The sequence below is a fragment of the Canis lupus genome, chromosome 25, assembly GCF_011100685.1.
Source record: "Canis lupus familiaris isolate Mischka breed German Shepherd chromosome 25, alternate assembly UU_Cfam_GSD_1.0, whole genome shotgun sequence".
NCBI classification, from domain to species: Eukaryota; Metazoa; Chordata; class Mammalia; order Carnivora; family Canidae; genus Canis; species Canis lupus.
In genome coordinates this window covers 50,621,068-50,630,765 of record NC_049246.1, presented here as the reverse complement: position 1 = coordinate 50,630,765, position 9,698 = coordinate 50,621,068, and the positions used below count along the sequence as shown (strand labels likewise).

General features: G+C 65.1%; 1 protein-coding gene across 1 annotated transcript; it reads left to right on the top strand.

Moving 5' to 3' along the window:
• Nucleotides 1-6,367: 6,367 nt before the first annotated feature.
• OTOS (otospiralin) lies at nt 6,368-8,467 on the top strand. Its single transcript, XM_038573100.1, has 4 exons — nt 6,368-7,069; nt 7,293-7,382; nt 7,491-7,517; nt 8,231-8,467. The coding sequence occupies exons 2-4, from the start codon at nt 7,322-7,324 to the stop codon at nt 8,413-8,415; spliced, it is 273 nt and encodes a 90-aa protein (XP_038429028.1). The 5' UTR covers nt 6,368-7,069; nt 7,293-7,321; the 3' UTR covers nt 8,416-8,467.
• Nucleotides 8,468-9,698: the final 1,231 nt, after the last annotated feature.

Here is a 9,698-nt window from a genome sequence, read left to right as displayed (position 1 = left end):
GTCATGGCCTGGACCCTACAGGCCCCCGGGCTGGAGCCCCTTCTTGCGGCCAGTCTGTGCCCGGGGCCCGGCAGGGACGGGTAGGACTGCGGCTTAGCAAATACAAGTACAGGCCGCCCAGTTAGATTAGGATTTCAAACAGTCAACGAACACACTTTTAGCATCGAGCCATTTTAGCATCGAGCCATCCGCCCTGCGATCCAGGGGCCGCCGCTGGCCGGCCTCGGCCTCCCCGGGCCTGGGTCGCCTGGGCTCGGGAGGCCTCTCAGGGACCAAGCTGGGCCGTGGTCGGGAGTTCCCACAGATCAGCTAAAGGAAAGAATGGTTTTTAGAAGAGTCGAAAGGGCTTTACACGTTTTAGTTTCAGTTCTGCACGGTACCTTCTCCCACCACCCGTCTGTCCCGCGGGCCGGCGCCGGGATTCCAGCGAGGACGGCGCCCCCTGGCGCCCGCCGTGATTGCAGGTGTGCGTTTCCTCGGATGCTCCGGATGGTGGGACGTGGCTCCCCATCTCAGCATCCCCCCCCCAGGCCACATCTCCCCTGGCAGCAGTTTCCAGCAACATTCACCTCGACTGGGCCTTTCAAGGCAACTTCGTTTTCACCCACAAAACTCTTTTCATGTTCATTAGATTTTACGATGTTTAATTAAATCCTTTTCTTAAAAGATGAGAAGTACAGTCAGAGACTGTGGATTTGGGAACAGAATTCGTGAGCGTGAGCGGCATCCCCGCCCCTTGCAGGTGCTTCTGCAGAATTCGCAGCTGCGTGAGCGGCCCTGATGCTAACCAGGTGACGCAGGCCGGGCACCGACCGCCGAGTGTTCAGCCCGTCGGCGCTGTCCCCTCGGGACGCAGGGAGTGCTCCAGACCCGAGACACTCCGGTATCTTCAAGGAGCCCCGGGGGGGGGGGGGGCACATGGCTAAGCCGAGGGCAGTGTCGCTTCCTGGGGCCGAGGAGGGGACAGAGTGACTGACCGTGTGCTGGGGAAGGCAAGGCCCCAGGGGGGCAAAGTTCCTGGGCTCGGGGAGGGGCAGGGGTGGGGAGCTCCGGGCTGAGCCGTGCACACTGCCAGAGCCCAGAGCCCAGAGCCCAGAGCCCAGAGCCCAGCGCGGGCTGGCCAGAAGGGAGCCGGGAGCAAGCCTGCAGCCGGGGCTGAGGTTCCCAGGCTGGACGGGCTCAGCACGTGGACACTTCCAGAAGCAAAGTGAAGCCTCGGAAGGGAGCTGAGCTGATGGTGGCTGCGGGGAGGGTCGGGGAAGAGGAACCCCCCCAAAGGCTCGGGCAGGGGAGCCCAAGTATGGGAGGACCAGTGGCTTTAGGGCTGGATAAGGAACAAGGCTCTGGTCGTGCTGGGACAGCTGGCAGGGCTGTGACCTCGGGCGTCCTGCCCGTCCTTCCGGGGACCTGGGGGCTCCCCCTGGGGGCCCGGCTCCACACCTGCAGCTGTCACCCACCTCGAGGAGGCCACGCTTGGTGCAACGGAGTCGGACGGCAGAGGGCGCCCGAGACCGCCTAACGGGAGCATCAGGCCTGGCAGGATGTGCCCTGGTGTCACCTGCGCAGAGGCAGAGGACAGCAGGCTCCAGGCCAGCTTGCCCCCCCCCGGCCCCCCCCCCCGACACACACACACGCTGGCGGAGGCCGCAGCCGCCCCCTCTCTCTGCCGTCAGCATGGAGGCCGACCCTTGTCCTCTGTGTCCACCAAGGTCCAGCGTCCCACCCCAGGCAACTCCAACCTGGGCCCCACCTGGACCCGTCCTAGCGGCTTCCTGCCTTTGGAGCCGGCGGGCTGAACCCCGGCTATCGATCGGCTCTGCAGGTGCTTCTGATGTGCAGTCAGGGTTAGAACCTCTGCTTTAGACAGTGGCCCCCAAAGCCGAGCCCTGAACCTGCTTGGCACCCGGTAACAGGTCGCATACGCCCCGAGCTCTGAGGCGGAACCCGAGCGGTGGAGCCCAGCCACCTGCCTGCTAACACGTGCCCCTCAGGCCGCGCTGACACTGCCCAGGTTGAGAACCTGCCCACGCCTCGAGACCCTAAACCTGCTCTGGGCCAGCGGCACGGGCATGTCTCGGGAGCTTGTTAGGAATGCAGATTCCCAGGCTCCCCTCCCGACCTGCTGAATCGGAACTTGCATTTAACAGGACCCCTGGGTGACCTGCACGTAAGGTGAGGACCGTTGCTCTGGGATCCCCTGGAACAAGAACAATCCACGGCTGGCTGTGCAGAGCTGCAACGAGCGGCACTGTGGGGGGGCTGCTGGGTGAGGGGGAAGGGGCCCTTGTCCTGGGGCAGACGAGTTGGTCTCCAAGGTGGGGTCCTCTAGGTGGGGCTCTCCAGGTAGGGTCCTCTAGGTGGGGCTCTCCAGGTGGGGTCCTCCAGGTGGGGCTCTCCAGGTGGGGTCCTCTAGGTGGGGTCCTCCCGGTAGGGCTCTCCAGGTGGGGTCCTATAGGTGGGGTCCTACAGGTAGGTCTCTCCAGGTGGGGCTCTCCAGGTGGGGCTCTCCAGGTGGGGTCCTCCAGATGGGGTCCTCTAGGTGGGGCTCTCCAGGTGGGGTCCTCTAGGTAGGGTTCTCCAGGTGGGGCTCTCCAGGTGGGATGCTCTAAGTGGGGCTCTTCAGGTGGGGCCCTCCAGGTGAGGTCTTCTAGGTGGGACTCTCCAGGTAGAGTTCTCCAGGTGGGGCTCTCCAAGTGGAGTCTTCTAGGTGGGGCTCTCCAGGTGGGGTCCTCCAAGTGGGGCTCTCCAGGTAGGGTCCTCTAGGTGGGGCTCTCCAGGTGAGGTCCTCTAGGTGGGGTCCTCTAGGTGGGGTCCTCTAAGTGGGGTCCTCCAGGTGGGGTCCTCCAGATGGGGTCCTCTAGGTAGGGTCCTCTAGGTGGGGCTCTCCAGGTAGGGTCCTCTAGGTGGGGCTCTCCAGGTGGGGTCCTCCAAGTGGGGCTCTCCAGGTAGGGTCCTCTAGGTGGGGCTCTCCAGGTGAGGTCCTCTAGGTGGGGTCCTCTAGGTGGGGTCCTCTAAGTGGGGTCCTCCAGGTGGGGTCCTCCAGATGGGGTCCTCTAGGTAGGGTCCTCTAGGTGGGGCTCTCCAGGTAGGGTCCTCTAGGTGGGGCTCTCCAGGTGGGGTCCTCCAGGTGGGGCTCTCCAGGTGGGGTCCTCTAGGTGGGGTCCTCCCGGTGGGGCTCTCCAGGTGGGGTCCTATAGGTGGGGTCCTACAGGTAGGTCTCTCCAGGTGGGGCTCTCCAGGCGGGGTCCTCCAGATGGGGTCCTCTAGGTGGGGCTCTCCAGGTGGGGTCCTCTAGGTAGGGTTCTCCAGGTGGGGCTCTCCAGGTGGGATGCTCTAAGTGGGACTCTCCAGGTAGGGTCCTCTAGGTGGGGCTCTCCAGGTGAGGTCCTCTAGGTGGGGTCCTATAGGTGGGGTCCTCTAAGTGGGGTCCTCCAGGTGGGTCTCTCCAGGTGGGGCCCTCCAGGTGAGGTCTTCTAGGTGGGACTCTCCAGGTAGAGTTCTCCAGGTGGGGCTCTCCAAGTGGAGTCTTCTAGGTGGGGCTCTACAGGTGGGGTCCTCCAAGTGGGACTCTCCAGGTAGGGTCCTCTAGGTGGGGCTCTCCAGGTGAGGTCCTCTAGGTGGGGTCCTCTAGGTGGGGTCCTCTAAGTGGGGTCTCTCCAGGTGGGGTCCTCCAGATGGGGTCCTCTAGATAGGGTTCTCCAGGTGGGGCTCTCCAGGTGGGATGCTCTAAGTGGGGCTCTCCAGGTGAAGTCCTTTAGGTGGGGCCCTCCAGGTGGGGTCCTCTAGATGGGACTCTCCAGGTAGAGTTCTCCAGGTGGGGCTCTCCAACTGGAGTCTTCTAGGTGGGGCTCTACAGGTGGGGTCCTGCAGGTGGAGTGCTACAGGTGGAGTTGCCCTGCTGGGGCTCTCCAGGTAGGGTCCTCTAGGTGGGGTCCTCTAGGTGGGGCTCTCCAGGTGTGGTCCTCCAGGTGGGGCTCTCCAGGTGGGGTCCTCCAGGTGGGGCTCTCCAGGTGAGGTCCTCCAGATGGGGTCCTCTAGGTGGGGTCCTCTAGGTAGGGTTCTCCAGGTGGGGCTCTCCAGGTGGGATGCTCTAAGTGGGGCCCTCCAGGTGGGGTCTTCTAGGTGGGACTCTCCAGGTAGAGTTCTCCAGGTGGGGCTCTCCAAGTGGAGTCTTCTAGGTGGGGCTCTACAGGTGGGGTCCTGCAGGTGGAGTGCTACAGGTGGGGTTCCCCTGGTGGGGCTTTTCAGGTAGGGTCCTCTAGGTGGGGTTCTCCAAGTAGAGTTCTCCAGGTGGGGCCCTCCAGGTGGATCCAGGGAAGGTGTGTGTACAGGCCAGTAAGGGAGAGGGGCTTGAAGGACTCAGGGAGAAAAGGTCTGTGGTGAACGTGGGGTAGTGATTTGGTTGTGGAAGACCTGGGGGATTGGCCCAGGGCGGCGGATCACAATGCTTAGTAACAGGGAGCAACGGGTGGTGGTTTCACAGGTTTTTCCTCCGTACATAAAAGTAATAAATTAAGGAATATATGTATGTCCAGAAAGAAGAAAAACCCCACCCGTCGCCCCACCACCCAGTACCATCACTGCTCATTCCTTGCAGGTTTTTTTCAGGTAGTTTTTTAAAATAAGGAAACAGTTATAAAGATACAGTATTTGTCATTCTCTTTCCTTTCTCCTGACATCAGAGGAGTGATTGGTTGCACATCGGGGGCGGCCGGAGCTGGACGATGCGCCCCTGCCCTCTGCGGCCCGTCCGGCGGGTCCTCACTGCCCCCTGCGCGCTGCCCAGCCCTGTCAGCCGCCCCGGACACGGAGGTCTCAGCCCCCACGGCGCTGGGCGGCGCCCCCACAGACACGCGGGCCACGCGGAGGGCAGGGGAGCCCCACTCGCCCGGCGGGCGCCCCACGCTGTATGAGGTCTGGCTCTGCACCAAACCCCGCGTCCCCCGTGTGGGCGGCATGTGGGAGCCAGGAGGGCCCAGGGGACGAGGCTCCGGGTGGAATCGGGAATCCGTTCTCGGCCTGACAGCGGTGCCGTCCGCAGGATGCGGGCGCTGGAGGCCGTGCGGCCGAGGGGCTGCAGAGGGCCAGGCTCTGGGTGACCGGGCGGCTCCCGCCACAGACCACCTGGACGGGATACGCGGTGCGGGCTGTGGGGCTGGTTGCCAACCGGAGAGTGTGGGGAAATAAAATCAGGAGCTCAGGGCTTAAAATTCCTAGCTCAGGGGGCAGGTGAAGAGCCAAAAAGCGTCTGTGCTATGCAGAGGGGGGGTCCACCTGCAGGTCCGTCCCCCGCCCCGGCTGGCCCCCGGGAGGGCTCCCAGCACCCTCAGGGGTCCGAGGGCCCCGCCGCTGCCATCGCCCGAGCAGCGTGGTTCAGGCTGAGCACCCGAGTCTCCAGCGGGCAGAGGGACCCTGTGCCCCGTCCCCGGCGGGTACCCTGGGTGCCGCAGCTCCACGGGCTCCCCCGCAGACGGCACCTCCCACGTCGTCACACCCAGTGGTGGCCTGTGTGAGCCCACGGGGAGGGCCTGGGAGCTGCCCCCTGCTCCCTGCTCCCCCCTCCCCTGCACTGCACCAGCCCCAGCAGGGGCGCGGCCTCTGGGAAGTCCAGGGGTCCTCGAGGTCCCCGAGCCGGGTGGGCCCGGGGACCCTGACGCAGCTGCCCTACAAGAGTCCAGTATCTCTTGCAAGCACAGATTCCAGTATCTGAAAAAGCACAAAGCAAACCCAAGAAGATTTGATCTGGTGGGTGGCTGCATCACAAGGCAAGTTGAATTCCTGATCTCTGGGGCCATCTTTTGCGGGGGGCCGGGTATTGTTGGGCAAGAAGGAGCCCCGTCACTTGGATGGGGACATGTGGGGAGATTCTGAAGGTGAGGACCTGAGCCCCGACATTCTGCAGGGTGTCCTTTGCCAGAAGCGCCCTTCCTCCCCCTCTGGCGGGTTAGCCCCCCTTGCCTGGAGAACCTGTAGTTCCCCCCACAAAGTAATCATCCGCGGGGGGCTGTTGATTCTCCTCGGGACCACCCGTGACTCTGTTTCCAGATCCGTGACGAGACCCTGAGGCTCAGATGTGACTTAGAAGCTGAGGGGCGAAGTGTGTCCCCAGGAGGCTCTGCATAGGACCATTTGTGTTGCCCGCAGCCCAGGGGCCATATATGGGGAGGGTTAGGGTGGAGGTGATACTGAGTGCTGGCCAGGGGCCCCCGTGGACGAGAGTGGATTCTCAGGGTGACGGCGAGTGGCTCTGTGTTTGCACAAAACTTGCCCACGCAGGAGGCTGAGATGCCAGACCTGTGGTCCCCGGTCCAGGCAGGTGGCCAAAGGCTTGGGGGGACCAGGGGCTTGTTGGTTGGATCTGCCACCTAGGCCCTGTCCCCTGCCACTCAGCGGCCAGCCAGACGGCACGCTGTGCACCGCAGCTGCGTGGATTCCGTGGGTGACGGGCCCCGAGGTGTATCAGAGCACTGACCACGGAGCCTGGATGTGGGCCACGGCGTCCCTGGGGCTGGAACACCTGCCTTCCCAACGACGGGCTGGATCACGGCAGGGACGCTGTGGTCTGAGGTGGGGGGGGACTGGACACCCACGCTTCCCGCACGGCCTCTGCTCAGCGGTGTCCTGTCAGCAGGTGGCTCCCCAGGGGTCCCCCGAGGCAGCTCAGCCATCACGCTGGTCCTGCAAGGGGGCATCTCAGCCCCGGTGTCAGGCTCAGGACGTGTTTCTCTCCCGGTGGACAAGACACTGCGTTGACTTCCAGTTCCCGTGCTGACTCCAGTCCCGAAAACCCCAGCAGGGGCCTCTGCAGCGGTGTTTTTCTCCCAGCCTGATCCTTGGATCCGATCCTCAGGAGCGAACTCTCAAGATCGTGCTGCCAGCAGGGTCACAGGAGCCCTCAGTCCTCGGGCGGTGGCGGATGAAATATTCAGTTTGACGGCTCCGCTCCCGAGGGTGGAGGGTGGAGGGGGACGCCTGCCTCCTCGGCCGGGCCTCTTATAAAGAGGAGCCTGCTGGGCCGCAGAGCCCATCCCCTTCCCCCTGCGGCCGCGGTGAGCCCCGGGAGCTCAAGGTAACCCCTGCAGGGGCAGATGTGGGGGCGCCGTGACAGGGAGGGACCCAGACGGCCGGGGCTTGGGCTCAGGACGACGGTCTGAGGCCCCTGGAACTGAACCCTCAGAGCCCGACCTCTTCCCAGAGCCGTTTTCCAGGGAGCTGCCCGGTGTGGGGAGGCTTGGGGGGAAGAAGCGGGCGCTGCCGGGCGCCTGGTCCCACCCCGGCTCCTCCCGCTGCAGGTGGACGGGAGCTTCGTCAGCTGGTGGGCATGATGAAGGCCTGCTTGGTGCCAGGGGTGGCCCTCTGCCTCCTGCTGGGACCTCTGGCGGGTGAGTGGCGGCTGCTGTGCCCCCGGCCGCTAGGCAGCGGGTGTGTGGGGGCCGGGGGGTCCTGCCTGGGGGGCTCTCCAGGGTGACTGCCCTCCTCTTCCTCTGCAGGGGCCAAGCCGGTGCAGGAGGAGGGAGGTATCGTATGGTCTTCTTGTTCTCTCCTTGTGTGTGTTTGAGTGGGATGGGGTCTGAAGAGGGAGCCGGGTGGGGGCTGGGTGGGGGCTGCCCCCCCGCCCCCGTCCTGAGCCAATGAAGCAGGAGCCTGGGTCAGGCCAAGGACAAGCTATGCAGGCAGAGGGTCAGGAGCCTCTTCCCCCGGCCCTGCCCTCCAGCCCCCTGGGGACACAAACCCTCCGCGACCGGTGTCCTAGGCTTGCTCGGCCTCCTCATCCTCGGGTTGGACTCACCCCAGGGCCCCCCCACCTGAGTCCTGCCTCAGAGCAGTGGCGTCTGGACTCCAGGGCTGGGGCTGTGGTCTCTGGGGAAAGCCCCCCGGGCTGTGCCCCCACCCTCACCGAGGTGTTCCCTCCCTGCCCAGCATCTCCAGGATGGGAGCCAGATTCCCCGCCCCCTCCCCCTCCCCCTCCCCCTTTTCCTGTCCCTGAGCTGTCCCCCCCCCCCAACCAGGAGTGCTGAGAGGCAGACCCAGGCCATCACCCAGATAACGAGGCTCCGGGTACTTCCACAGAGGACCGGGGGTGGCCCAGGTCCCGGCTCCCAGCTGGGAGGGCCCCTTCACTGCCAGGGCACTGCTGGCCACCGGCCACCTGCCCTGAGGCATCACGGAGGGGCAGCTCGGGCAGGGCGGGTGGGGCAGCCACTGAGGCGGCGGCGGCCGTGTCTTTCAGGCCCCTATGCCGAGCCGCCCGCCATGCCCTACTGGCCTTTCTCCACTTCCGACTTCTGGAACTACGTGCAGTACTTCCAGGCCCTGGGGGCCTACCCGCAGGTTGAGGACCTGGCACGCACCTTCTTTGCTCACTTCCCCCTGGGGACCACCCTGGGGTTCCATGTCCCCTATCAGCAGGACTGAGCCCACCTGGCTCCCCAGTCTCATGCTCAATAAATTCCCGACTTGAGATGCACCGAGCCTTCGGGTTTTCTTTCAAGAACGGCTCTAGTCAGGCCACGTTCCCTTTCTTATGTGACAAGCGCTCCAGGGCCCTGACTCAGGACCGTGCTTTACGCGTCACCCTGTTACCTAAACTCACAGCCCCTCGGAGGGAGGTGCTGCAGGTCTCCTGGAGTGCAGGGGGGAAACTGAGGCAAACAGACACCAGGGCGCTGCCTGACTTGTTGACGGGACCTAGATTCCAGGCGGCCACACCCCAGAGCCCCGGCCCTCGGTCACCGAGGTGTGCAGCAGCCGGACCCTCAGCGGCCGCCCGGGCTGGGACCCCTGCCGCCCCCCCTTCCCGCAGCGTGCTCCTGAGGGCCGCTCACAGCAGGGCGGCAGGAGCCTGGCCTGTGGGGAAGGGCCAGGGGCTGGGTGCCCTCCGTCTGTAAGGGGAGGGTCCCTGAAACCTGGGCGCAGGCGTGGCCTACTCCTCCGTGGCCAACTCCTCTGGGGCTGTGGGAGGAAGCGGGCTACATGCCCTGGGGACTCTGGAGGTGGGGGAGGTGGGGGAGGACAGGCAGGCCAGCGGCATGGTGTCTGGGGTGGCAGCTCTGCAGCTCTGCAGGCGGTGAGCCTCCCGGGGCAAGCGTACAAGCCGCACGCCCTGCCGGCCACCTCGGGTCAATGAGAAGCCTCTGTATGGGGCGCAGTAGGTAGAGGACACATCCGGCTCTCCCCGTTTGTCAGTGAGCACGGGGTGCTCCCACCTTTGAGCTGCTGGGGATGACGGTGCCCTGACCACAGGGTGCAAGTGCCTCGAGCAGAGCCTGCCTCCACGTCCTCTAGGTGTGTCCCCCAGTGGCACCGAGGCTGGCAGGGCTGGCAGGGCGGTTCTACCCGCTCCCCACTGCTGCTCCGGGTCACAGTCCCCGGCGGTGCACGACTGACCGCTCCGGCCCTGCCCTCCCCTCCCCTCCCCTCCCCTCCCCAGGACTCCTCCTCCTCCGTCCTCCGGGTTGTAAACAGGGAGGTCAGGTGGATTCCTCCGGCATCTCCCCGAGGCTGCGGGGGCGGAGCACCCTTCCTGGGCTTCTCGCCATTCCTGTGTCCGCTGCAGAGAAAGGGCTCGTCGGGTCACTTGGCCACTGAGGTGCGGTCTGTGCTGGAGAGTCACGGGGTCTCCGTGTGCTGCGCACGGATCGCTCACCGCGGTGCACAGCGGCCCACGGGCATGTGCCTGCAGCGGGCGGGGCCCGGGA

What these genes read in the sequence shown, in the direction of transcription:
- OTOS (XM_038573100.1), top strand. Translation starts at nt 7,322, where the DNA reads ATGATGAAGGCCTGCTTGGTGCCAGGGGTGGCCCTCTGCCTCCTGCTG. An exon ending in CCTGCTGGGACCTCTGGCGG is followed by an intron (nt 7,383 to 7,490) that starts GTGAGTGGCGGC and finishes CTTCCTCTGCAG; the next exon opens with GGGCCAAGCCGGTGCAGGAG. An exon ending in GCCGGTGCAGGAGGAGGGAG is followed by an intron (nt 7,518 to 8,230) that starts GTATCGTATGGT and finishes CGTGTCTTTCAG; the next exon opens with GCCCCTATGCCGAGCCGCCC.